Source organism: Eulemur rufifrons, chromosome 30 (assembly GCF_041146395.1).
Source record: "Eulemur rufifrons isolate Redbay chromosome 30, OSU_ERuf_1, whole genome shotgun sequence".
Classification (NCBI taxonomy): Eukaryota; Metazoa; Chordata; class Mammalia; order Primates; family Lemuridae; genus Eulemur; species Eulemur rufifrons.
The window spans coordinates 52,791,247-52,816,118 of record NC_091012.1 but is presented as its reverse complement, the minus strand read 5'-3'; the positions used below and the strand labels follow the sequence as shown (position 1 = coordinate 52,816,118).

Sequence of the window (24,872 nt, the reverse complement as noted above, 5' to 3'; positions counted from 1 at the left end):
ATTTTTCGAGAACAAACCCAAAGTAAATCAGGTGATCTGACTCGTTTCCCCAGATAACAGGGGGCACTGACTTTAGCTATCCCGTGGGTGCCCGCCCCATAGCATCTGGGGGACAATGGAGGAAGGGCCGTGAAAGAAAGCGAGTAGGGGCTCTAAGATGGAAAATGGAGTTCGAGGAATGAGTTTCCTGTCGCCTAAGACAGCTTTGTAGCTTCGGGGTCCTGGGGGGTAGCGGGTGGGGGGGGAAATGAGGGGCTTTGCAATGGGAGATGGGGGGGGGAGCCTGAAACAAGAGAAATGGAGTCGGTGTTTGGCTCGCATCAGGTGGCGGAGGGGGCCTAGCACAGAGCCCGACTAAGCCAAGGCTCTCCCAGCGGGTCTGCCAGGAGCAAGAGAGGGGCGGGTGCAGAGGAGGGCTGCGCGCTGCGTCGCGTCGCGGTTAGCTGGAGGATGGCGCCAGGATGGCGTGAGCCTGGGCCTCGCAGGTAGAGCTGAGGGGTGGGCAGCGCTCGGCCGGGGTGGCGGGGGGAGGGGGGAGGCCGGGTCCGGCTGGGGGAGGGGAGCCGGACTAGGGAGGCTACGTGGGGGGCCTGAGCAGGGCCGGGCTAGACTGAGCAGGGCGGGGCGCTTAGGTGGCCGCAGGGGGCGGGGCTGGGAGGCTCCGCCCCTCCCAGCCCCGCCTCCTCCCCTGGCTAGTCCTCATCCGCCGCCGAGCTCTGCGCGCCACTAGCTCGCAGAGAGGGAGGAGAAAGCGGCGAGTTCCGGATCCCTGCCCAGCCCGGCCCAACCTTTGCTCCAGAGATCATGGCTGCCCCAGATGTGGTGGCGACAGGCGCCGACCCGAGCGAGCTGGAGAGCGGCGGGCTGCTGCACGAGATTTTCACATCGCCACTCAACCTGCTGCTGCTTGGCCTCTGCATCTTCCTGCTCTACAAGATCGTGCGCGGGGACCAGCCTGCGGCCAGCAGCGACAGCGACGACGACGAACCTCCCTCCCTGCCCCGCCTCAAGCGGCGCGACTTCACCCCCGCCGAGCTGCGGCGCTTCGACGGCGTCCAGGACCCGCGCATACTCATGGCCATCAACGGCAAGGTGTTCGACGTGACCAAAGGCCGCAAGTTCTACGGGCCGGGTATGGCGGCCGGCGAGGGGGTCACGGGGACAAAAGAAGGGGGCCCCAGCACGGGGCTGGGCCAGGAGAAGCCAGCGGGGAGCGGGGCGTCCCTGAGCGGAGGGAGGAATGGCGGCGAGCCAGGGAGGCCGGGCAGGGGACAAGAGGCGCTCTAGAGGGGCTGCAGGCCGGGGGTGGGGGGGCCCGCAGATCCCCGGCCCGCGCTGACAGCGCTGGGATGGGGGTGGAGGAAGCCTGGGTGGGTGGGACCGCGAGGCTGGAAGGGGGGGCACATCAGAGCACGGGGTGTTGGGGGAGTTGTCGAAGGTCATGGATTTGGGGATTCCTGCAAGGAGGGGTTGGTGTCAGGTTCGAGAAAAGGAAATGAGGGTGTCTCGAGGGAGGCATGGGGGGAGCGCGGGAGCAGAGACGGTCCAGACTTGGAGAAGCCGCGAAGGCCAATGACGCCCAGGGGCCAGGGGTAGCCTTGGTGGAATGTGAGGGTGTTGGAGAAAGAAAGCGGTGATTGAAATTAGCAGCAGGTAGGAGCGTTGTGTCCGGTGGGTGGCGATGTGTGTGCGCTGTGTGTGCATGCGCGGTGTGTGCGGTTCGTCAGGGGTGTGTGTGTGTGTGTGTGTGCGCGCGCGCGCACGCACGCTTGCAGTGTGGCATGTGTCAGGTATGTGTGTGGCATGTGTTTGGTATGTGTGTGCGCGTGCTGCGTGTGGCGCATGGGGAAAGGCTGGAAGGTGAACAAGGGAGGGTCCATAGGGAAAAGGGAGCTGGTTGAGGAAGGAATAAAGGCTGAATGTGGTGGACAGTGGTAACGTGGCAAGCTGCTAAGATAATACGGTATTTAGTCTATAGCAAGAGAGAAAGGACTAGAAGCCAAAAAATAAAAATGGAGGGAGGAAGAAGTGGGAGGATCCCGAGAAACAAAAGGGGTAGGGCTATGACGGCTTCTGGGTGGGGGGATTTCAGGAAAAGCCACCAGGAGGGGAAATGAGAGATGGCTGGCAGCTGGGCTGCTGGAGGGGGAAGGCTTGGAGTGTTCCTTAGAGGTGAGGTTTTTGCAAACCTCATCGCCTATCAAAATCACCTGATGCGTCTGAGGAGAAATACAGATTTCCAGCCTAATTACCATCACCACAGATGAGACTCTGGGGGAGGTCCAGGAATATGCATTTGAACATGCTCCCCCAGTGAATTTGAGAAGCAGCCAGGTTTGGAAAGTCCTGCTTCATAGAATACTTGGAGAGGAGGAAGAAGAGATTTTAGCTCTTCCAATATGGACTCCTCTAAACACAGGGAGTTCACGGGGTGTCCACATCGATGACAGTGTTCTCTTCCCCACTGGTCTGAGTACAGAAGGCAGCAAACTGCTCAGGCCCACACCTTTGTTTACCTCTCTCAGTCCAACTAATCAAAATCAGATGTGTTTATGGTTAAGGAACTCTCCTATTTTTTTTTCTTGTGGACATTTTAGAATACCTACTCTTTATAAGCATGTGACTGTCAAAATAATTTATCAGAACCTGTTATTACTGAGCTAAACCATAAAGTAGTCAAAACATGTGCATTGGATATCATCATATTTGCAAAGTCATTGAGAGGAATGTTGACCTGTGCCCAGAGCACAAAACTGGAAGTCAGGCAACCTGAGTTCTGGTCCTGGTTGGTTCACTGACCAGCTATGTGACCTAGTACAAAGCATTGTTCTTTCTATGCCTTAGTTTTCCCTCTGAAAAGTGATACAGATGACCCATCCTGAGATCTCCAAGTCTCTACCCTGTGCTATCACTCGGTGAGCCCATGAACAGGTGACAACATCACAGTGGAAACGATACTTCGTGTTATACGGGATTCCTCAGAATTACTCATTCAAGTGCCTATTACTCTATGCAAGGCACGGTTGTAGGTGCTGAGAATATAGCAGTGAGGAAAACACACAATCCTCTGTTCATGGAGCTTGGATTCTAATGAATATACATTGTGATGAATAATATGTATTCTCCAAAGATTTTAGTGCTTCCCCAGGGACCTTGTTTAAGTATTCTGTGAGGTTTGCTAGGTAAAGACCCACTCTACCAAGCCAATGACCATAATTTTTGAAATGGTGAGGTCCAAACCAGTACAGTTTGCCTGTTTTCAAGCACTAGATGCTACCATTTCCACAAGAGATGTACATTTGTGAAAAATGTGTGTTTTTACATTCTCTAGTGGAAATGGCAGCATGTAATGATGATTAAAAACAACCATTTTTCTTTGGAATCTTAATTGCATTTAAAAGTTGATCATAGAATTCATCTAATTTATAAAAAATTTCTTGGTGACCAGGCCATATTGAAACTTGGTCTTTTCTCATTCTTGGCATAGTGGGTGGTTACTCACACGCTTTTTAATGTCCGGGTTGCTATTTGGTCTACCTTTGGGAAAACAATACTATGTTTAAAGTACACTGGATTCTCTTCATTTACTTGTGCAATATTTAAATAAGTCTAAACATCCAATTTAAGTACCTGCAGAACGATTCACTGCTCTTAGACAAAAGTGCAGTATAATAACATATATAATAGCATTATAAGTTTTATAGTTATTTTGCAGTATTGATTCACCCTTTTTTTCCATGAAAATTTTAGTATTTTCAGTCTTCTCCTTAAACCCACCCAAAACAGGATGATTAAGCTGATCCCCTCCGTGCTATCTCTTATTTATTGACAGTGAAGGTTATGTAACATGTGGGATAGATTTTTGAACCACTAACACTCTCATAAAATGATTGCTCCTGCAGATGCCGTGAGTTAATGTTTAACTGAGTCTTGTGACCAAAGATCTCTATGACATAGCGTTGACTCATTAAAACATATCAGACTACATTTATAAAAAAATATTTTCATTTACACATTATAATTTATTAAGAAACCATAATTCTCACTGGTGTAGCCCAAGTACCTAGAACAGAGTCAGACCCCTGATTTAATGTCCTAAAGTTGAATTCTAACCCATGGACTCAGTATTGTCTGGAAGGATTCCCTACCACCATTACCCATGCCAAGCGATAACCATTTATGACTTCTTTATTAGCTATTTGGAAATCACAGGAGATTAAAGAAAGTGTATAGCATTTTGATTTAATTTTTAGTCATTTAATAGTTTAATGACAACAGGTCTTTCTATATCCCCTACATAACAATGAAGGTATCAATATTACTGTGGTCTCCAAGTGGAATTTGATATTCAAAAAGGGTAAGGAAACCAGTTTCTGTGTATGAACCACAGAGAAATTTGCTGTCTAATAAAGAATTGGTCTTTGGTTTTGTTTTGTTTTGTTTTTAAAGAGGGGCCCTATGGAGTCTTTGCTGGAAGAGACGCATCCAGGGGCCTTGCCACATTTTGCCTGGATAGAGAAGCACTGAAGGATGAGTATGATGACCTTTCTGACCTCAACGCGGCCCAGCAGGAGACCCTGAGTGACTGGGAGTCTCAGTTCACTTGTAAGAGTGTTTGGTTTTTTTTTTAACATTGTGCCGGGATCAAATTTCTACCAGTAATGGGGATTCATGGCAGGACAATAGTTATTACTAAGCAGCCTGAAACTTGGGCACATTTTGATAGGCTGCTGAATCTTGGACAGATCAAGTTCATGGCTTGAAGTAATTTCAGAAGTGCTGAGTCACTTGCTGTGATTGCATACCATTTTTTAGCTAGTTCTCTATGGAAACTTGGGTTTCTGGTTTTGATTTTAAGATTCTTGAGCAGCTTGCATAGATTCCGCACTAGGATTCAGGGCTTGGTGTGTGGGGGAAAGGGTAGTGGCCATCTTGGCTACAGAAAGACGGATTTTCGTAAGCCCTCTCTTGTACAGCTTGCCGTTTAAAAGCAGCCCACATCTCCGTTGAAGAATGGGAGACTTGTATTCTGCAAAACAGCTGCTTTTTTAATCTAATTGAGCCTAACTATAGGCCACATCTACGAATGATGCTTATAATCTGTGCCCCAACAATGGTGTCTGCGTTGTTTTTTTTTTTTTTTTTTAAAGAAAAAAGGAGACACTTGTTTCTGGCTTATGTTATGGGCTGAGGTCTTTGGGGGGAAGTAGGAATGAGGAGTTAAGTTAAAATTTTGAGAATTTAGGAATTAGCTTCTGTCAAACCTAAATGTTTAATTATCACTTTAGCAATATTTCACTGCCAAGAATTTGAACAATAATCTTTCCTAGCTTTTACGAAACAGTGTATAAAGACCATGACCATTTCTTTGAGGAAGATTTTTTATATGAAATGTAGTTTTCTATGTGCTGTTCTCTATAAGTTAAATATTACATTCTCTTTTGGCTATATCCAACCATTTTCTTTTAAAATAATGCTGACTTCAGAGACAGTTCTAGGTTAATAAATAGCCAGATGTAGTTCTCCCTTTGAGTTTGGGTCTCAAGCAGACTAAGTATAGCTTTCAAGTCTAGAGGCAAATCATTATATTTGAAAACATAGTTCAGCTACCTAACATAGTCCCTAAATTTTTGCATCCTAAGGATGCCTTTGTAACAATAGAATCTTCTGTATGAAACCAACAAGTTGTAATTTATAACTTACAAAGCTCTATTTTCTAGGGCTTGCCTTCATCAGTTGGAGAAAAAAATGTGATTTTTTTTCCACCTTAACTAAGGCTAGCCCCAAATACTGTTGTAACACCTCAGCTGTACTCCAAGCAGGTGTGGCTTCCCCTTAAGGCAGGTTTCCCAGGCGCCACCCGGCTTTTATTTGTCCTGCATAGTTCCAGTTTTCCTGCATAGTTCCAATTGTTTCACACAAAAGCAGCTCTGGTTAGACAGGTTGGTTACTCTTCTAATTCCTACTCATATTCAGAAAGAAGACACTTGGTCCTCTTGGCTTCTGACATTGAGATCCTGCATTAGTTTGGCTGTAATAATGTGGTGGTTTGCTAACTCCATTTCTTAAGTCTTTTGCATTCTGGTTTTTACTCTTAAATCTGTTTTTTCCTGGCTGGTCGTGGTGGCTCACGCCTGTAATCCTAGCACTCTGGGAGGCCGAGGCGGGAGGATCACTCAAGGTCAGGAGTTCGAGACCAGCCTGAGCAAGAGTGAGACCCCATCTCTACTAAAAATAGAAAGAAATTAGCTGAACAACTAAAAATATATAGAAAAAATTAGCCGGCATGCTGGCACATGCCTGTAGTCCCATACTTGGGAGGCTGAGGCAAGAGGATCCCTTGAGCCCAGGAGTTTGAGGTTGCTGTGAACTAGGCTGACGCCAAGGCACTCCAGCCAGGGCAACAGAGTGAGACTCTGTCTCGAAAAAAAAAAAAACATCTGTTTTCTGCAACATCTCTCAGTCTTCTCCTGGCTCCTTTACCTGACTTGTGTTAACTACCCATAGGTTTTTCTCCATGCTGGGGAAAAAAATTTTGTCTCCTGCTGTCCTCTTCATCCACTAGACTATTAATCCTTCCCTTTACTGTCAAACTTCTAAGTTGTTTTTGCCCCTAACCACTGCTTCATTTCTTCTCTATGCCTCCTTCCACTCTATAATACGGCTTCTGTCCCCATAATTAGATTGCACTCTCTTTCTCAAAGGTTTCAGGGAAACCTTTTTTTTTTCTTGCCAATACTAACTTCACTTGTCCATTCCTTGTTGTAGATTTCCTGTCATGTGACCCTCCAGAGTGGTTTCCTCTACAGAGACCCCATTTTGGTCCATGGAACCTCCAGTTTTCCCTTCATTAACTCATGTTCCAGCTTGCTTTCAAAGTATCTCATATCCTCTCCTTTCCATTCCCATGGACACCATCCTACTCCTAGCTGTGGTTCCTTTGCATCTGGATCTGCATGGTAGCCTCCTGGTTGCCCTGCTTCTAGTCTCTCCTTACTGAAATCTGTCCTGTACCCCACATTGATAATATTGTTGCTAAGGCACTATTTTATGTTGTCATTCCTTTGCTAATAAATCTTCAGTGCCCTTTGCCACATATAGGATAAGTCCAAACTCCTCAGGCTGGCTTTTCAGAGCTTTCATAATATTTCCTCATGCTACTTAGCCAGCCTTATCCACTTCTACTTCCAGATGCCTACTCTGCTCCTGCCAACTTGGTTTCTTTATTGCTTCCCAGATATGTTCAGTCTCACTTATATGCATTTGTATGTAGTGTTTTCATTTTCTGGAAATCCCTCCTTCCCCAAATCCTATACATTTTTCCAAAACATATCCTTCTTCCATGAAGTGTTCTGCAATCCTTCTAACTAACTTATAACATGCCCTTGCTCTTCTAAACACTGTCTACATGAAAACACAATTCTTTTTTGTTGTTTTTAGAGACAAGGTCTTGCTCAGTCACCCAGGCTAGAATGTGTGGTACAATCTTAGCTCACTGCAGCCTTGAACTCCTGGGCTCAGGCAATCCTCCTGCCTCAGCCTCCCAAGTAGCTGGGACTATAGGCGTGCACCACAATGCCTGACTAATTTTTCTTTTTTCTTCTTCTTTTTTTTTTTAGTAGAGATGGGGTCTTACTGTGTTGCCCAGGCTGGTTTTGAACTCCTGGCCTCAAGCGATCATCCTGCCTTGGCCTCCCAAAGTGCTGGCAACATGACCCACCATGCCCAGCCCCATAATTCATTTTGAGATTACCTTGCACACGCATTGCCAGACATTGCTACCTGTTTTATATTTCTGTCTTCTGAATAAAGCTCTAATTTCCTATTGGCAAGGACTGTGGTATAAACTACCTTTGTATCCTTCAAGGAACCTAACACATTGCTGAATATTTTGTAGGCCTCTAATAAATGCTTTCAAATGAAATGTGGTAGTGATTTTTTTTAGAAGGCATGAGAATGACCATTTGTGTTTTCTTCTCTACCTGCAGTCAAGTATCATCACGTGGGCAAACTGCTGAAGGAGGGCGAGGAGCCCACTGTGTACTCAGATGAGGAAGAACCAAAAGATGAGAATGCTCGGAAAAATGAGTAAAGCATTCAGTGGAAGCATATCTATTTTTGTATCTTGCAGAATCATTTGTAACATTCCAGTCTGTCTTTAAAACATGGTGATTTCAATATTTAGAAAAGTTTTGAACTTGCTGTAAATTTTTTAATTAACATCACTAGTGACACTGATAAAATTAACTTCTGTCTTAGAATGCATGATATGTTTGTGTGTCACAAATCCAGAAAGTGAACTGCAGTGCTGTAATGTAAATGTTAATACTGTTTTTCTTCCGTCTGTAGTTAGTACAGGCTGAATTAAATGTGTGTTTCCTGAGAGACAGGTAAGACTTGGATATTTCCTAAAACAGGTAAAAACGTTAGATGTGCACCAAGAACAAAGGATTAACTATTAGTCATGATGTTCTCTCAAGACAGCAAATCCCTTTTTTTCCTCAATTGACTTAACTGCATGATTTCTGTTTTATCTACCTCTAAAGCAAATCTGCAGTGTTCCAAAGGCTTTGATATTGATTAAAGAGAGCTGTCCAGTAGCAAAGTGAAATCTCAAAGCTGGACTCAGCTGGAAAACAACATACTGTGTTTCTAGATTACTTTGTTGTCCTTACATGAACACTCAGACACCCTCACAAACATAGTAATCTACAGTTTGGATTAAAACAGGATCTAAGCATTCCAAAGAAAGCTTTATAAAAAAAGCCAGCCGGCTTGCCTACAACCTGAAATGCATGGAGAAGATTATAGGACTATCTTTTCAACCCCCGTGTTTGTGGTGGGGCAATGGTTATTTGGTTATTTTACACATTTGAACTGAGAGGGGCATACAGAACAGGAACAGGTGTCTGCTCTCTTATGAGCCTTCATACATACCCCTGAGCAATGAGGAAACAATATACATCACTAGCCAAGTGGTTTTTCAAGTAAAGCATATTCATAAGGTAACAGTTACTATGTTGTTCCAAAACTGTAGCCACTGCAAAAGTAGTAGTCAATTGTCTAGGTCTTTGATATTGCTCTTTTGGTTAACACTAAGCTTAAGTAGACTATACAGTTGTATCAATTTGTAAAAGTATTACATGAACAACTAGTGAGGTTTCAAATTCTTGTAATTGTAGTTAAATAGTCATTGTATTTTCTTGTGAACTGTGTTTAATGGTTTTACCTCAAATCAGAAAACAAAATGAAGTGCTTTGGTCAGTTAATAAAATGGTCTTACCCAGTATAGTGTGGTGGCTTGTTTTAATTTTTTAAAACCTTTATTCTAAGGAATCAGAGTTATCATTTTATTTTAGCTTAAAATTCAGTTTCAGGCCGGGTGCGGTGGCTCACGCCTGTAATCCTAGCACTCTGGGAGGCTGAGGCGGGTGGATCGTTTGAGCTCAGGAGTTCGAGACCAGCCTGAGCAAGAGTGAGACCCCGTCTCTACTAAAATAGAAAGAAATTATATGGACAACTAAAAATATATAGAGAAAAAATTAGCTGGGCATGGTGGCACATGCCTGTAGTCCCAGCTACTCAGGAGGCTAAGGCAGGAGGATCGCTTCAGCCTAGGAGTTTGAGGTTGCTGTGAGCTAGGCTGACCCCATGGCACTCTATCTAGCCCAGGCAACAGAGTGAGACTCTGTCTCAAAAAAAAAAAAATTCAGTTTCACTTTTGGGTGTAGACTTTTTGTATTCCAAAGGAAATAAGGGGCAAAACTTCATAGATACATCACACCACAAACCAAATACCTGGTTGTCCTGTTAAGAAATAGTGAATTGAATTGCTTTTTTGTAATTTGTGAAATTCTGCCCAAGTCAGAACTTTCTAAACTGTAAAAGGCAGACTCTCCACCCTGAAGTCTATAGCAAGGTTATTAAAGCGCTATGTCAACGTGCAGGCATTGTCATCACCAAATGATAAGGAAGGGTTGTTTTTTTTTTAATGTATTATCTGATCAGGAAAGTATTAGGAATCCTCATAGTAGCAAAGTTAATTCATCTCATGTCAACAGAAGGATAACAGATTTGCATAGGCAATCAGTTGTATAAACATGTTTTGTCATTTTAATGTTGAAATTGATGATTTTCTTACAAAGGAAGAAAGGTCATAGGTTTCCATTTTTCATGTTATCAAACCACATCGAATGTGTTTGTATTTTTTTTTTTTTTTGAGACAGAGTCTCACTCTGTTGCCCGGGCTAGAGTGAGTGCCATGGCGTCAGCCTAGCTCACAGCAACCTCAGACTCTTGGACTCAAGCGATCCTTCTGCCTCAGCCTCCCAAGTAGCTGGGACTACAGGCATGTGCCACCATGCCTGGCTAATTTTTTCCTATATATATTTTTAGCTGTCCCTATAATTTCTTTCTATTTTTAGTAGAGACGGGGTCTCGCTCTTGCTCAGGCTGGTCTCAACACCTGAGCTCAAACAATCCACCTGCCTCGGCCTCCTGGAGTGCTAGGATTACAGGTGTGAGCCACCACACCCGGCCTGTTTGTATTTTTTTTGTTTGTTTGTTTGTTTTTATTTCAGCATATTACGGGGGTACAAATGTTTAGGTTACATATATTGCCCTTGCCCCACCTAAGTCAGAGCTTCAAGCGTGTTCATCCCACAGACGGTGCACACTGCACCCATTAGGTGTGTATATACTCATCCCCTCCTCCCCCCTCCCACCTGCCCGACACCCAGTGAATGTTATTACTATATGTGCATTTAAGTGTTGATCAGTTAATACCAATTTGATGGTGAGTACGTGTGGCGCTTTTAATGTGTTCTTTTTCTCCACTAGGTTTCATTCAACAAATATGCCAGTGCCTATTGTGTCCAGTAACCTGTTACACCTTATGCTTTGGGGAAGCGGTAGAGAGAAGTTGACCCACCTTTGCAGCCTGAAATGTCATTTAGATGTGAAGATTAGGCTAGTCCTTTCACAAAGTTAAACAGGTTTGTCTGAGGCCAAGAGGAAAACATCCCGAGGCTCCTCAAAGCTTCTTTTCCAATAGCCTGATTCTCCTCCATTCAGAGCTGAGTCAACATTGTGTTGATTACATGTAAAGGGATAGTACCATAAGGCAGTACTTTGATCTAAAATCTTCTCAAATCCAGCTAGAATATACATAAGCCATATTATTTAAAAGGTGCCATTCAAGATGAGGAGTGGTTATTACAACCACCACATGTCCAGTGGGGGAGGAGGGAGGTGTTAGGTTAACATCTGTTTGCTCTCCACCTGCTGTCATCCAACCAGCTGCAGAGACACTTTTTCAGTATCAGCATCTGTGGTTCACAAGCAGCATTCACTACATGTTTTCAGTATCTGCCTGTGGCTTCTCTGCATAATGCAACATTCACCTTACCTCAGAAGGCCAAATTTATGTAAATCCTAGATCCAGAACAAGCATTGTACATTCCTTTGTGTTTCAGAAAGAGCTCTTTGAACCCAACAAAGACCTCCCAGCTCTAACGTGCCCAGATTTTACTCTAAGGTATAGTCTGCCTTTGTTATGCAATACTTAGAGGCAGTTGGCTTTGTATTTCATGTGAAAATATAGTTAAAATACAGTTAATTCTTGAACGGTCAAAGATTGATTATTGAGGACCCTAACTTCTCTGACCAGACTTCTCATCCCACACCCACAATTATTTTTGGATATTTTATAACTTTAACACTTCCACCCAGTGCTAAAGGGATGAGATGCAATTCCATGGAGTCAATTTTGCTACCTTTTATTAGTACTGATAAAACATGCTGAAGGGAGGATAATCTTAAATCTCAATATCATGATTTCCGTTTATCCAAAATGAAAATAAAACTCTGGTCTTCAATTCCATGAGCTCTGACAGAGTCAGTTCCCACAAACTCTCATCATAAAGGGAAAAGTTACATAGAAAGGATATTAAAATTAGACACTGTATTTCTATAGAAAGTGTCATGGATGTGCAACATTTTGGCCAATACATGTGGTAAATGAACAAAGACTCAATATTCACTATGACAATTTTATTTTTAATATATCTGAAAATTAAATATGTATTATTTTTCTAACAATGCAAATGAGAAAAAAGACCAGCAACATTAGTGCAAAGCAGCATACTACTGGTTACTACAGGTAGAAACTGCCCCTCCAAGTGGAATTATCAGCATTTATTTAAAACTTAATATTTTAAACAGTTTTGCAACAAATAAAAATACATTTATTTGGTTCTTATTTTCAAAATTACCTGGTTACATGGCTTTCTACCTGAGAAATTCAAACAAATTGAACAGAAATACATTGACAGATTTTTAGCTTTCTTACAAGCACCGTCAGCAGCACATACAAAGAAAAACATGAAAACACCTATTTAAAAAGACAGTTTAAAGTTCAGGCCCTTACTTAATAGGACATAGAAAAAAGATAGGAGCAAATACTTTTGCACCACTTAAATAACAGCACAACAAAGAATAACAATATTAATTAAGGTGGTTACAATATTTTCAGTTCTATTTCATTCCTTACTAAGCCATTCAATTGGAAAGTACAGGATAAGTTGTTCTCTTCCTCATTTAAGGCCTACACACAAAAAAAGTTGACTCAAATCTAGAATGCATTATCACAAGACATATAAAAATCCAGGGTTGTACAGAAAGTAAACATAAAACCAGTATTTTTACTTTCTTCTAGGTCTCAGGACAGTATTTAGCAAACAAACAAAACAAGACAAAAATGTTATATCGAAATGACTTAGCACCAGTTCTATGATACAAAAAAATTTGCACATGCTGTATTCTGCAATTTATTTTTTATGTCTGATTACTGAGCAGCCAATTGTTTCCATGCCTTAAAACTCTGCAAAGAAAAATTATCAAAGGACAGAAGGAAGTGAGATTTTATTCAAAACCAGCATAGCTGCTTTCCATTACAAACCCATAATGTTCTTTGTTTCAGTGGCATGAAACGAAAAAATAAGGAGGCAGGCTTTCATTGGAGGAGAATAATACCTAATTACTGAAAGTTGTCTGACAAAATAGCTGTTCATAGTTTAAAAGGCTATTCTGGACAACAGTACTTTGAACATTAATAGTCGTTGCTAGTCCTTAGGAGAGAAGGCACTCGCCTATGAGCGATTTTTTTCAGATCTGACAAGCCAAACGTTTTGATGGTAGAGTTACTGGCTTGAAAGTGGAATTGAACACAAGAGAGCCAACAAATCATTCCTTGGCTATCACCTTATTGATAATAAACATGATCTGCTATGTTACATTCATTTCTGAATTTTTGCACGTACTAACATAGCTCCATTAAAATGTGATTAGAAGAGATCAATGAAACAACTTCAGGTTCTTACTTCAGACAAGTGAGATTTTTTTGTAGCCCTTCAGGTACCAGGTTGTTAAGAGGCTGATAACGAGCGCACATCCGTGCCACATCATTCTGGGCAGCCGCCACAATTGGCGGCTGGCATTCTACCTGGCTCTACCAGCTGGTACTTTTCTATAGAATATCAAATGAAGACTGTTTGAAATGGATCCATGTCATATGAAAATGTTGCCTTCCACTGCTTCTGTGGATTAAAACCACCTTTTCCTATTGCAGACAGTCTCTAATGTCATTGGTGTCTTCAATTGCCAGGTCAGGTATAGCTTTGTTGGGGGGAAAAAAAGTAATCTACTTCCCCTGAGGTCCTAAATCCAAAATAAGGCAGAATGAATCAGCCGAGCTTTCTATAGAACATGCGCTTGCACTAAGATGTAAGTCTTTTAAGAATCTATAAAATATCTCAATTTAAAAACATTTAAGAAGTCCAAAACCAGTAAGTAAAAAGATAAATTGCTTACGTTAAGAGTTTACAAATCCTACACAACATACAATCTTTCCCCAGCTAGAAAACTACACACTTTCCCCTTGACTCTTCCTAACTCCATGGCATTATTGAGGGTTGAGGAGGCACTTGTTACTGTTTTATGAAAAGTCGGTTTGGAAATATTCAGTGACTTTTTACAAACTGATGTCACCCGACCCTGAGTGAAAGGATTACATAACCTAAAATGGAATGCTGTCATGTCCTTTCTTCCCAAGTGCCATTATTGGTGCCTCAGGATCTTTTCAATATTTTCTTTGCAAACCCCACTTCTTATATCACTTCAATCCTGCTGCTTTTCTAGGATGGAAAGACATAGGTTAAAAAAAAAACTCTGCTTAATGGTCCCCTCTCCATTTAAACCTCAAAGGACAATCTGAGCCACTTTTAGATTCTTCTTCCAAGACTTTGTCTCTGAAAAGATAACTCTTTGAGTACTATCAACATAGTAATAAGATTAATTTCCTCCTGGTGTGTGCTCTTTAATGTCATGAAGAAGTCCATTTATATGTCCTAGTTGTCATCTCTCTTCTTTTATCTATAATTATTTCTAATTAAACTCAGGGAAATTTGTTGCTGCACATGGTGTTTTGGACCAAATCAAAGAACATGTAAAAGGATCCTTATTCATTCACTGTTGTCCTCTTTGAAGATAGATGATACTAAATTATGATGTTATGACAGCTAAGGAGCCATAGAGGGGCTATCTCAACCCTTCTCAATGTTAATCTGCTCCTTCACTGGCACCAAATTAAAGTTGCAGTTGAACTGTAAAAATGTCTGTCCTTGGATCAAGAAGTTTTGCAAGCATTGTTTTACCAAGCTTCAGCATCTGGATGTTTTGTGTTTCCAAAGCTTGCCAACACACCTGCAGTCATTTTGATCTATACTTTAAACTCTGGCAAGAGAAACAAGGTTTTGTATTTGACTCTGCTCAGGCTTTTAAATGCTGCTCTCTTGCTCTGTAGTTGCTAACTACATAGCTATGTTTGGTTTTAACTTTTCTTCTTGTATCATGTTTGTTGTAAATAAGGGTGTTCCTGATCTAAGTGGCCATCAAAACATTTGAAAACATAAAGAACTAGTGTAGTTGTTTCCTAAATAGCTTCCATAGTCAACGTGCTCTTGACTGTTATGTCTAATATAATAATTATCAGGATCGAGCATGAAATCTTTAGAATTCTCATGCCTTTTATACTTTCTTGCATCCTGGTTACATTCTGACTTCCAAAGAGTCTCTCTTCTTTTGGGAAAATCACCCAAATAGAAAGTGTCAGCACTTTTTAATGATGTTACTGGCACATGAGAGGGTTTATAGTTCACTTTCTGGTCACATGTATTACCACTAAACCTCCTCTTCTTTCTTGTGATGTTCTCTACTAGATTACTGGAACTGGATTCATGGTAGTAGCCTTCATCAAACAAGTATTTGGGGGATAGTTTTTCCCTCTTTTTGCTGCTGTTCCTTTCATCTCTAATGAAATTGCTTTCACCCTCAAGCCATGAACATCTGAGTTCATACTTAGACCTCTTGCTTGGTGTCCTAAGCTTGTATTTAGAGTAGTTTTCCTCACCATCATGTTTCCACTCTGAATACGAGGTCTGCTGACTTGACCTAGGTTCTTGTTCGCAAGTGATGATTTCATCAGGGTCAAGAGGTCCTTCTTCTGAGGAGCTGTGATATGTGGCCACAGATCTCTCCTCCTCCTCTTTGTTTACACTAAGGATTTCACTGAAGCATTCAGAATCACTACTAATTTCCTCTAAGAAATCTGTCAACTGCAAATCTAAGTCTACAGACCTATAGGGTGAAGATACTTGGCTTTTCCTTGTGGATTTGGAATCTTCAATATGGTAAGTGTGAGACTTTTCTAACTGATGGCTGTTTCCATCAGCTGGGGACAGATGATCACCAGCTTTACCAGCTGTATCCTTGCAATGGTTGTTAAGTTCGTTATTAGTGCATTCGTTGGCATAATCCACTTTTACCCTCTTTTGTGGTTTATGCTCAGGATCCTGAGTACAAATCTTTGACCAGTAATCATCTTCTTCAACTTGTTCTCTCCTTTCCAGGTTTTCCATTTGGCTCAAATTGGTTGAGTGATGCCTGCGCTTTCTCAAATTAATCTGAAATCCATTTCCTTTAGCATGGACGTCCCTCTGCCACTGACACTTGCCTGTTACGTAACTTGGTTCTAGATAGATACGGGCATATCTTGGAGTTTGATAATAGTTTAATAGATAGTCGATAAATTCATCTGTTTCATAGATCTTATGTTTCCTTTCCTGGTCTCTCTCAGGTAATATAGAAGAATAGGATTTATTAGAACTCTCGTGGTCTTCTTTCTCAAGAGATTGACCTTGAATCATTGCAATCTGCAAAGAATTTTGGTCAAAACCCAAACTGTGGTTGTATCCATCAGTTAATAATTCTCCAGTTCTCTGTTTTCTAGCTGAGTATCTTAATTTTTTTTTCCCAAGGCGGTGGGAAGATTTATGTAAGTGAGCCCCTGTTCTTTTCTTCATTTTTTGTTTCCGTTTATTGTCTGACTTGGCAACCTGATCTTTTGGCATTTCCTCTTGATTTTGAAGGTGCTGAGTGTTTAACTCTTCTTCCTCCAGAGTTCCCAATGTGTTTCCTGGAGCATGAGTAGCTTTGGGGCCTGTAACGTTGACCTCCTGTGGGTTAAACTGACTGGATCCCTTCAAAGAAAAAGGTTAAAAAATCTCATGTGAAAAACTGAACATTAAAAAATTCCAGAGAAAATTGGGCTTTCTGACATTGTTCTGAAGAGACTCCTAATACCTGGGATAGATCTAGATTGGGAATAATATTGCACTGAGGAAATAGAAGGCACAAAATGAAATGTCTTAGTCTAATATGAGCTGCTTTTACTAGGTCTGTGCTGATGCTTAGGTCTGAAAGCAGCACACTTTACATGGCCTTCAAAGCATATGGTTCTTTTTTTATTTGTTCAAAGATCGATGAGCCTCCTGTTCCAGGTATTTTGCTAGGAGCTAGAGATACAATGAGGAATAAGAAATGCTCTCTATAGCCCTTCCAGAAAATCCTAGCACAGGAAAAGACTGAGGAATGAAATGTGTATCTAAAAAGGTCAACTGGCTTAAAAGCTAAACTGTCTTTCTGTTTCTTATACCAGCCTCTTACTATGGATTGCAGGTGAGGATGTCTCTGGGTTGCTCTGCCTTGTCCTGAGTCAGTAAGAAGCAAGACAACAAGTAGCAAATGTGGCCGTGACCATGGTTCTATCTGTGGTTGTGTACGTGGTGCTATCTGCTCTGTACAACCACAGAGCAGGTAAAAGGGGCAGCCCACAGGCTGGAGGGTTTGTGCTATGCACCCGCTGACACCTGACACACACCAGAGCGCAGTGCCTACCCATTATCTGGGATTGGAACTTGGGGACTGCATAATCAGTATAAGTATTAGTGGGGCCAAGAATCAGACATATACACTGAAAAAGAAATTCTTTAGGAGTCACCCTCAGCAGTTATTACAGTAAACTAAAAAAGATCCAGCTAGCCTTATTATAAATGTAAATAAATGTGAGATTTTTCTGATCCTGATTTCACTAAGTTTGATAGTCCACACTAATGAGAAAGAGGTCATGGCTGCAAATACACATAAAATTAACTCTGTTTAATCCTAATGGCATTTATTATTCATATTTATAAACACTGAATATGGATTTTTAAATTAACACTTTGGGAGCCTTTCTGGCTTTTAATCCAGGATTTCTGCTGACTCTGGCAATCCTTACATACTCAGAAAGGAGAAGAAACACCTTCCAAAACTGAAACTCTGCAAGCAAAACAATTGTTCTGTGAGGTGAGAAATTCTTTATCAAATACTTTAAGACTAGACTAACATGAGCTTGCTACAAGGCTCAAGGCTCTTCCATCTCATCCAAACCTGTTGCAGATGAATGGACAAGTAAAGTTAATAGAAGGCTACAGACCTAACACTCACAGCATCCACTGCTTTCCACTAGCATTTTTTTTGTTACATCCATTAAGAACTTGGAAAAATAGATAAACTACCTAAATTGCTCTGGGGACTACCATCCTGAAGTTTAGAAACACAAAGTGTGTGTGTGTGTGTGTGTGTGTGTGTGTTAGATGGCAGGGTTGGGACACAATCCCTTTTGTAAATCCACTATTGGGGTTGACAGAAATCAGCCTGTTTAAAAAACCCCAATGGATATGAGTCTTCCAGGGAGTCACTTTCCAGTAGGCCCCTGCTTAAATGCAACGGTAATGTTTCAGAAAGGTCAGTACCTACCCAAATGGAAGAACAATTGGGAAATAGCCTTACTGCAATTTTCCTCAGGAGTACCCGTAGCAAGCGAAGGGCCTCAACCCGCCTCTGAGCCAGCAGGTACTTCCGCTCCTCCCACTCCTCTGAAGAGTCCAGGTCCTGTGGTTCCTCAGTTTTGGCTTTGTCCTTCTGTTTCCTTTGCCGGTGTCTGTCCCTTTCCTTCAGAGCTCGCTTCCTGACCCTGGCCTTCTTCCTCTTTTCCTGGGCCTTCCTCTCCTCGTCTTTTCTTCTTCTGGACAATGATTAAAATGAAACTATTCAGAAGGTATTTATTAGGCATTGGATCTCCTCGCTCCTTCCCCCTGCCAGGGGAGGACAGATCGGCTGGTTTCCAGGAATCTACCACTGCTAACCCCAGGGCCTGGCATAGGCAACTTATACTAAACAACAACACTGTTAAGCATCAGTTAAGGGAGAAAGACACATCATTATGTTAGTCAAACAGAAGCCTGTGAAGGAGACCTTATGCAGTGCTAGAGCATCAAAAAAAGAAGCCTACAGAATTCAAAGGAGGGGCCTCTAGCTCTCATTTTATCAAACCACTGGCAAGGACTACAGGACCCAGCTTTCACAGTGATGACCCATTTTTCTTGTGAACAAAACCTTCTGTGAGTTGGTTTCACACAGGCAAATAAAGATGAGCCAAGGCACTCGGAAAATCTTCAGGGTGAGAACCGGTCTTTGGCACATAATCACATAGCATACCATCAGAAAAACATGCTGGCTTACAAGAATATGGGCATTTTTTACAGCTATTTTCTGAAAATTAAAACTATTTCAGTTAGACCCTTATGGAAATGTGGGGAAGGGGAAAGAAGGCACAATTATCACAGTCAGAACTTAGCCAAAACCCAGAAGATTATCTAAATTGGATGATCAGCCTAGAATTTGGGGAGAGGGGAATAGTTTCTTTACTGGGCTCAACCTCTGGCCAAATTTCGCAGATATAGCCTCAAGTACTCCTATCACCTCACCAGCCAAAAAAGTGAGGGTACATGGAAGGGTATTCCTTATCCCATTTTCTGAATGGCTACAATTTACATGAAAGATTGGAAGAATAAATGTGCATGAGGTAGGGCCAAGAGGTAAAACTGGTTTTCAGAGCCCCATAGTTCTGGCCCATCTGTACCTTCTTGGCAAACTTTCGGCAATCCAATAGCCCCTTCTAGGCCCCAAACCCTAAATTGGGAAACAATGATAAGCTCAAAGAAATAAATATGGAGGCTCCTTACATTCACAAAGAATTTAAGTGAACCAGAAAAATGGTCCCAACAAATCCATGCCTTCTTGCCTATGGGTTAGTTTGATTATTGACTTTTATAGAAGAAGCTCTTTTCCAGACCTAATTTTTAAAATTTTAAATTGATATGCTAGGTAATATTGACAAATTTCAGGTAAATTGGTAAAATTTTTAATTTGGTAGGCTAGGGTTTTCAGTGCAAAAGTTCCTGGTCCTTTTTTAAAAAAAAAAAATCATTTCTTTCCAGATATCTTAATCTGTTTAGTTCCATTATTCCTCATTATTTGCTCTTGCTGACATATATATTTTATTGTCTCCTTCTGTCACCCAGGCTAGACCACAGTGGCATGATCATAGCTCACCACAGCTTCAAACTCCTCGGCTCAATTGATTCTCCCGCCTCGGCCTCCTGAGTAGCTGAGACTATAGTTGCAAGCCACCACGCCTGGCTAGACAAACATAATTTTTGAAGTCTCTTGTTTTCAACTGTTAGTCATTTTGGTTCTGTTACAGCACAGTCGAAAGACTGTAGCTTGCAGTGGAGTTTTCCAATCTGCGCCAAATCCTGCCCCCCAACTCAATGTTATCTATCAAGTCTAGCCATTCACCCAAAGGTATTACTCCATAAATCAAAAGGAAAAAAACCTTCTTCACTAAAGTTGGTCTACATACCTTTCAGCTACCTCCTCTTCTCTTTTCTTTTCCTTTTTCCTTTCTTCTTCCAACTCTTGTAATTTTAGCCTTTCCTGATTTCTTCTCCTTATAGCTCCTTCGCTGAAGTGTTTAGTTGTATCAAACATAACCTGCCCCAAAACAATGCAAAGTTTCATTAGAAGAGTTTTCTAGCCTGCTGGGTATGTCCCAGGCCAAACAGATAAAACTAAGATGGTACAAGTATATTCAAAATCAAATGAATTCAAAATGTGCTCTCTGCATCCCAGTAGCCATACTGTTTCACTGCTTCTTAGCTGCTAGCTGAATAGTGCTTGTGGGCTCTGGGATTTTCTATGGCAGAACCTTTGAATAAGTATATCAAATCATCACCTTAACTTTATACAATTTATTTATCAATCATACCTCAATACAGCTATTTTAAAAACCCTTGAGGAGCTTACTTTACATATGGTCATAGCATCACAGCGCCATTGTAGGCACAGGCTGAGAAATGCGAGTATATTACCTCTGGTTTGTTATAAAGATCAACTGAATTAATGTATTTTTTTTAGTCACCAGAGACAAAAATGGTAAAAAGGTGTGTGTTGGGAGGGGGGAGCCAAAATGCAAGAAAACTGACCTAATGAGATATAATATTTGACTATTGTGATTAATAAACTACTTTTAAAATCTTGAGATACAGTGAAAGTCAGATTGAGGCACTGCAAAATAGATTTGCTTAAAAAATAAAAGGAGGCAGAAGTAGCTATTTCCATATGTATAACAATGGTAAACAACAAATTCATGATCATGGTTAGCTTTGAGGTGAGGGAGGGTAATGTGACTGATGATGGGTACATGCAGGGGGAATGGTCTCTCATTTACTGGTAATGTTTTATTTTTAAGCTGAGTAGTGGTATATGGGTGGTCATTATAGTATTTGCTATACCTTTTGTCTCACTGAATAGCTCATAATTTAAATATAATCATTTTAACGTAAGTAGCTATACACACACACATACATACGTGTGCATGCACACACACACACACACACACACTTATACACTGGAAGATGAAAGTGCAAACTCATGCTAAAGACTGATTTAGAGAAAAAGGAGGGCTTAATCACACCTTTTCCACTGCTGGGTTAAGACCTCAAGAGGGAGCTGACCCAAGCATGTAGATATCAATGAGGTGACATGACTGGATAGACAGGCTAATTTTGAAAGAAAAAGATCCAAGTTTTTAGGATTATGTTTTAGCAGTTTACCTGACAGACATCCTGAAAATATAAGTTGTGACCCCAGGAGTAAAGAGGCAATAAAGTGCTTTCTACTTGGTTTCAAACTGTATGTATTCCTTTCTCTCTCAGCAACTTGTCAAATATAATAAGCATATGAGCTAATTCCATAGGGGCCACGACGAATCCTTTAATGCCCTCGAGAAGTCGGGACAGAGCCCCAGATTATAAACACCATCACTTTAAAATCACAGCTGGCAACATGCCTGATAGCACAAGAATTGAGTGTTCAAATCAGGATTACTTTTCTCCCTAAACATTTTATTAAGGACAACACAAGTCTTTACATTAGCAATTGATCAGAGCCTGGTAGGGTCCAAGGAAATTTATTCTAAATGCTTCCTTCCAGCTTTTACTAAGGATCACCTGAACAATAGAAAATAAAAGAAACTCCGGCTAATTCTTACCTTAATGTTACATGCCAGAGCTTTCCCATCATCTCCTTTAAGCATCAGCTTCATTCCTCGAAGGGACTCCATAGCTTTTACAAAGTCAGTTGACTCCTGGTACTGTATGAAGGCCTCGAATGTCTGCAAGCCAAAGCTGAAACCCCCAAAGCTCCCACCAGTCATCACTTCTCTGTAGGGGTCAAGCATAGGGATATCCACGTTCTTGATCTTCCCAAAACTTTCAAAAACTACCCGAAGGATCTCTTCACACGGCTTCTCCCCACTGGAGCCTTTAGGTGCAAACCACTTACAGGGCAAGCCTTCAAAATATATTGAATCTGGGCTTTTATCATGGTTCTGCTCTTCAGCCTCATCACTCAATGAGGCCTCTCTCTCCTTGGGGAAGTGTTCCCACTCTCCCTGGGCATCTGTGGCCACTACTTTTAAGTCTGTTTTCAAACCATTTAGCTTGATGATCTTCCCATGTAACTTTGCCTTCAGGATCTGAACCAAACTTCGGTTTTCAGCCTCACCCTCAAATCGGATGAAGTCTCTCGTGCTCTTGGAGAGCCGAACTGTGGTGAACTGGTCTGGGCAAATCAGGCTCTTCAGCTGGTCAAGAACTTCCCAGTTAGAGAAGGGCCTCACAGGTTCTAGACTCTCTGGGAGCAATACGTTGATCATCAATTTTGCTATGGGCTTGAGGTAGAGGTGCTGAGCTGCACAGAGCTCTGTCGCCTCCGAGTTATCATATACCACCGTGACTGTCATGGTGTCCTCAGACCACCTTAGAGGGCAAAAGAGAAAATTTTGATACAAATGGAGCAATGTACAGATTTGGATTGTGAAATGGTGCTAGTATCGCTGGACTTAGGTCAAAATTGATAGGGAAAAATATACTATCAGTAGAATTAATATCTTACAACTCCTGGATCTAAGTGATTACAGCAGGGTTGCAGAACACAAGGTTAATACAAAAAGTCAATAGCTGTCCTATATACCAACAATGGACAAGTAGAATTTGAAATTTAAAACTCAATACCATTTACATTAACACACAAAATAATGAAATACTTATAAATCTAATAAAATATGTATGAGATCTACATAAGGAATACTATAAAACTCTGATGAAAGATATCAAAGATGAACTAAACAAGTGGTCCATGAATAAGAAGACTCAAGATGTCAGTTCTTCCCAACTTTATCTATAGGTTCAAAGCAATCCCAATCAAAATATCAGCAAGTTATTTTGTGGATATTGACAAACTGATTCTAAAGTTTATATGGGGAGGCAAAAGACCCAGAATAACCAACTCAATATTGAAGGAGAAGAACAGAGTTGGAGGATTGACACTATTCAACTTCAAGACTTACTATAAAGCTACAGTAATCAAGACAGTGTGGTACTGGTAAAAGAATGGAAAAATGGAACAGAATAGAGTGCCCAGAAATAGGCCCACATAAATATAATCAACTGATCTTTGAAAAAATGAGCAAAGACAATGAAATGGAGCAAAAATAGTCTCTCAACAAATGGTTTTGGAACAACTGGACATCTACATTACCTTGGGTATGGTGATGACATTTTAGATGTAACACGAAAGTCATGATCCATAAAAGAAATAACTGACAAGCCCAACTTTGCTAAAATTTAAAACTTCTGAGAGTTGAGTCCAACCTCTTTCCCCTGCTGCAATAACCCATTGCAGTGGTCCCTGTACCTATCTCCATGGCTCTCTTTGAATAAAGTCTGTCTTACCATCTTAAAAATAAATAAATCAATAAATAAAACTTCTGCTCTGCAAAAGACACTGTCAAGAGAATGAAAAGACAAGCCACAGACTGGGAGAAAATATTTGCAAAAAACATGTCAGATAAAGGACTGTTATCCAAAATATACAAAGAACTCTTTTTTTTTTTTTTTGAGACACAATCTCACTCTGTTGCCCGAGCTAGAGTGCCGTGGCGTCTGCTTAACTCACAGCAACCTCAAACTCCTGGGCTCAAGCAATCCTCCTGCCTCAGCCTCCCGAGTAGCTGGGACTACAGGCATGCACCACCATGCCCGGCTAATTTTTTCTCTCTATATATATTTCAGCTGTCCAAATCATTTCTTTCTATTTTTAGTAGAGACGGGGTCTCGCTCTTGCTCAGGCTGGTCTCGAACTCCTGACCTTGAGCAATCCTCCCGCCCCGGCCTCCCAGAGTGCTAAGATTACAGGCGTGAGCCACCGTGCCTGGCCCAAAGAACTCTTAAAACTCAATAATAAGAATACAATCTGATTTTAAAATGGGCCAAAGCCTTAACAGATACCTCCCCAAAGAAGATACACAGATGCCAAAAAGCATATGAAAAGATGCTCCACATCATATGTCATCAGGGAAATAAAAAATTAAAACAACAATGAGATACCACCATATACCTTACAAGAATGACCAAAATCCGGAACACTGACCACACCAAATGCTAGTGAGGATGTAGTACAACAGAAACTCTCATTCATTGCTGGTGGGAATGCAAGATGGTACAGACACACTAGAAGGTAATTTGGAGGTTTCTTATAAAACTCTTGTAAGAAACTCTTCATATACAATCTAGCAATCACATTCCTTAGTGTTTCCCCAAAGGAATTAAAAATTTATGTCCATATAAAAACCTGCACAAAATGTTTATAGCAGCTTTATTCATAATTGCCAAAACCCGGAAGCAACCAAGATGTTCTTCAGTAGGTGAGTGGACAGATAAAGTGTGGTACATCCAGACAATGGAATATTATTCAGAGCAAAAAAGAAATGAGCTATCAAGCCATTAAAAGACATGGAGGAGACTTAAGTGCATATTATTAAGTGAAAGAATCCAGTCTGAAAAAGGTTACATACTATGTGATTCCAAGTATATGACATTCTGGAAAAGGAAAAACTATGGAGACAGTAAAAAGATCAGTGGTTGCCAAGGGTGAGAGGGGTTGAGCACAGGGGATTTTTAGGGCAGTGAAACTATTCTGTCTGATACTATTAATATAATGGTGAATACATGTCATCCATTACACATTTG

At 41.3% G+C, this 24,872-nt stretch overlaps 2 protein-coding genes across 3 annotated transcripts; one reads left to right on the top strand and one right to left on the bottom strand.

Annotated features, from left to right (window-relative positions):
• The first annotated feature begins 721 nt into the window (after window positions 1-721).
• On the top strand, window positions 722-9,289 carry PGRMC1 (progesterone receptor membrane component 1). 2 transcript variants are annotated; one of them, XM_069463050.1, is made up of 3 exons: window positions 725-1,132; window positions 4,450-4,605; window positions 7,989-9,289. In XM_069463050.1, the coding sequence occupies exons 1-3, from the start codon at window positions 805-807 to the stop codon at window positions 8,090-8,092; spliced, it is 588 nt and encodes a 195-aa protein (XP_069319151.1). In that variant the 5' UTR covers window positions 725-804; the 3' UTR covers window positions 8,093-9,289. The 2 variants fall into 2 exon arrangements, with proteins under 2 accessions (XP_069319152.1, XP_069319151.1); XM_069463051.1 differs by lacking the exon at window positions 4,450-4,605 and having other exon boundaries at window positions 722-1,132.
• A 5,659-nt stretch (window positions 9,290-14,948) lies between these two features.
• Window positions 14,949-22,585, bottom strand: LOC138378634 (A-kinase anchor protein 17B-like). The gene is made up of 5 exons (XM_069463984.1): window positions 21,833-22,585; window positions 20,144-20,274; window positions 19,238-19,261; window positions 18,250-18,460; window positions 14,949-16,595 (listed from the first exon to the last, which is right to left on the bottom strand). Exons 1-5 carry the CDS (start codon window positions 22,583-22,585, stop codon window positions 14,949-14,951), a joined length of 2,766 nt encoding a protein of 921 aa, XP_069320085.1.
• Window positions 22,586-24,872: the final 2,287 nt, after the last annotated feature.

What these genes read in the sequence shown, in the direction of transcription:
- PGRMC1 (XM_069463050.1), top strand. Translation starts at nt 805, where the DNA reads ATGGCTGCCCCAGATGTGGTGGCGACAGGCGCCGACCCGAGCGAGCTG. An exon ending in CCGCAAGTTCTACGGGCCGG is followed by an intron (nt 1,133 to 4,449) that starts GTATGGCGGCCG and finishes TTGTTTTTAAAG; the next exon opens with AGGGGCCCTATGGAGTCTTT. An exon ending in CTGGGAGTCTCAGTTCACTT is followed by an intron (nt 4,606 to 7,988) that starts GTAAGAGTGTTT and finishes CTCTACCTGCAG; the next exon opens with TCAAGTATCATCACGTGGGC.
- LOC138378634 (XM_069463984.1), bottom strand. Translation starts at nt 22,585, where the DNA reads ATGACAGTCACGGTGGTATATGATAACTCGGAGGCGACAGAGCTCTGT. An exon ending in GAAGAGGAGGTAGCTGAAAG is followed by an intron (nt 19,262 to 20,143) that starts GTATGTAGACCA and finishes TGTAAATTGTAG; the next exon opens with CCATTCAGAAAATGGGATAA. An exon ending in TCAGAAAATGGGATAAGGAA is followed by an intron (nt 18,461 to 19,237) that starts TACCCTTCCATG and finishes ATTGTCCAGAAG; the next exon opens with AAGAAAAGACGAGGAGAGGA.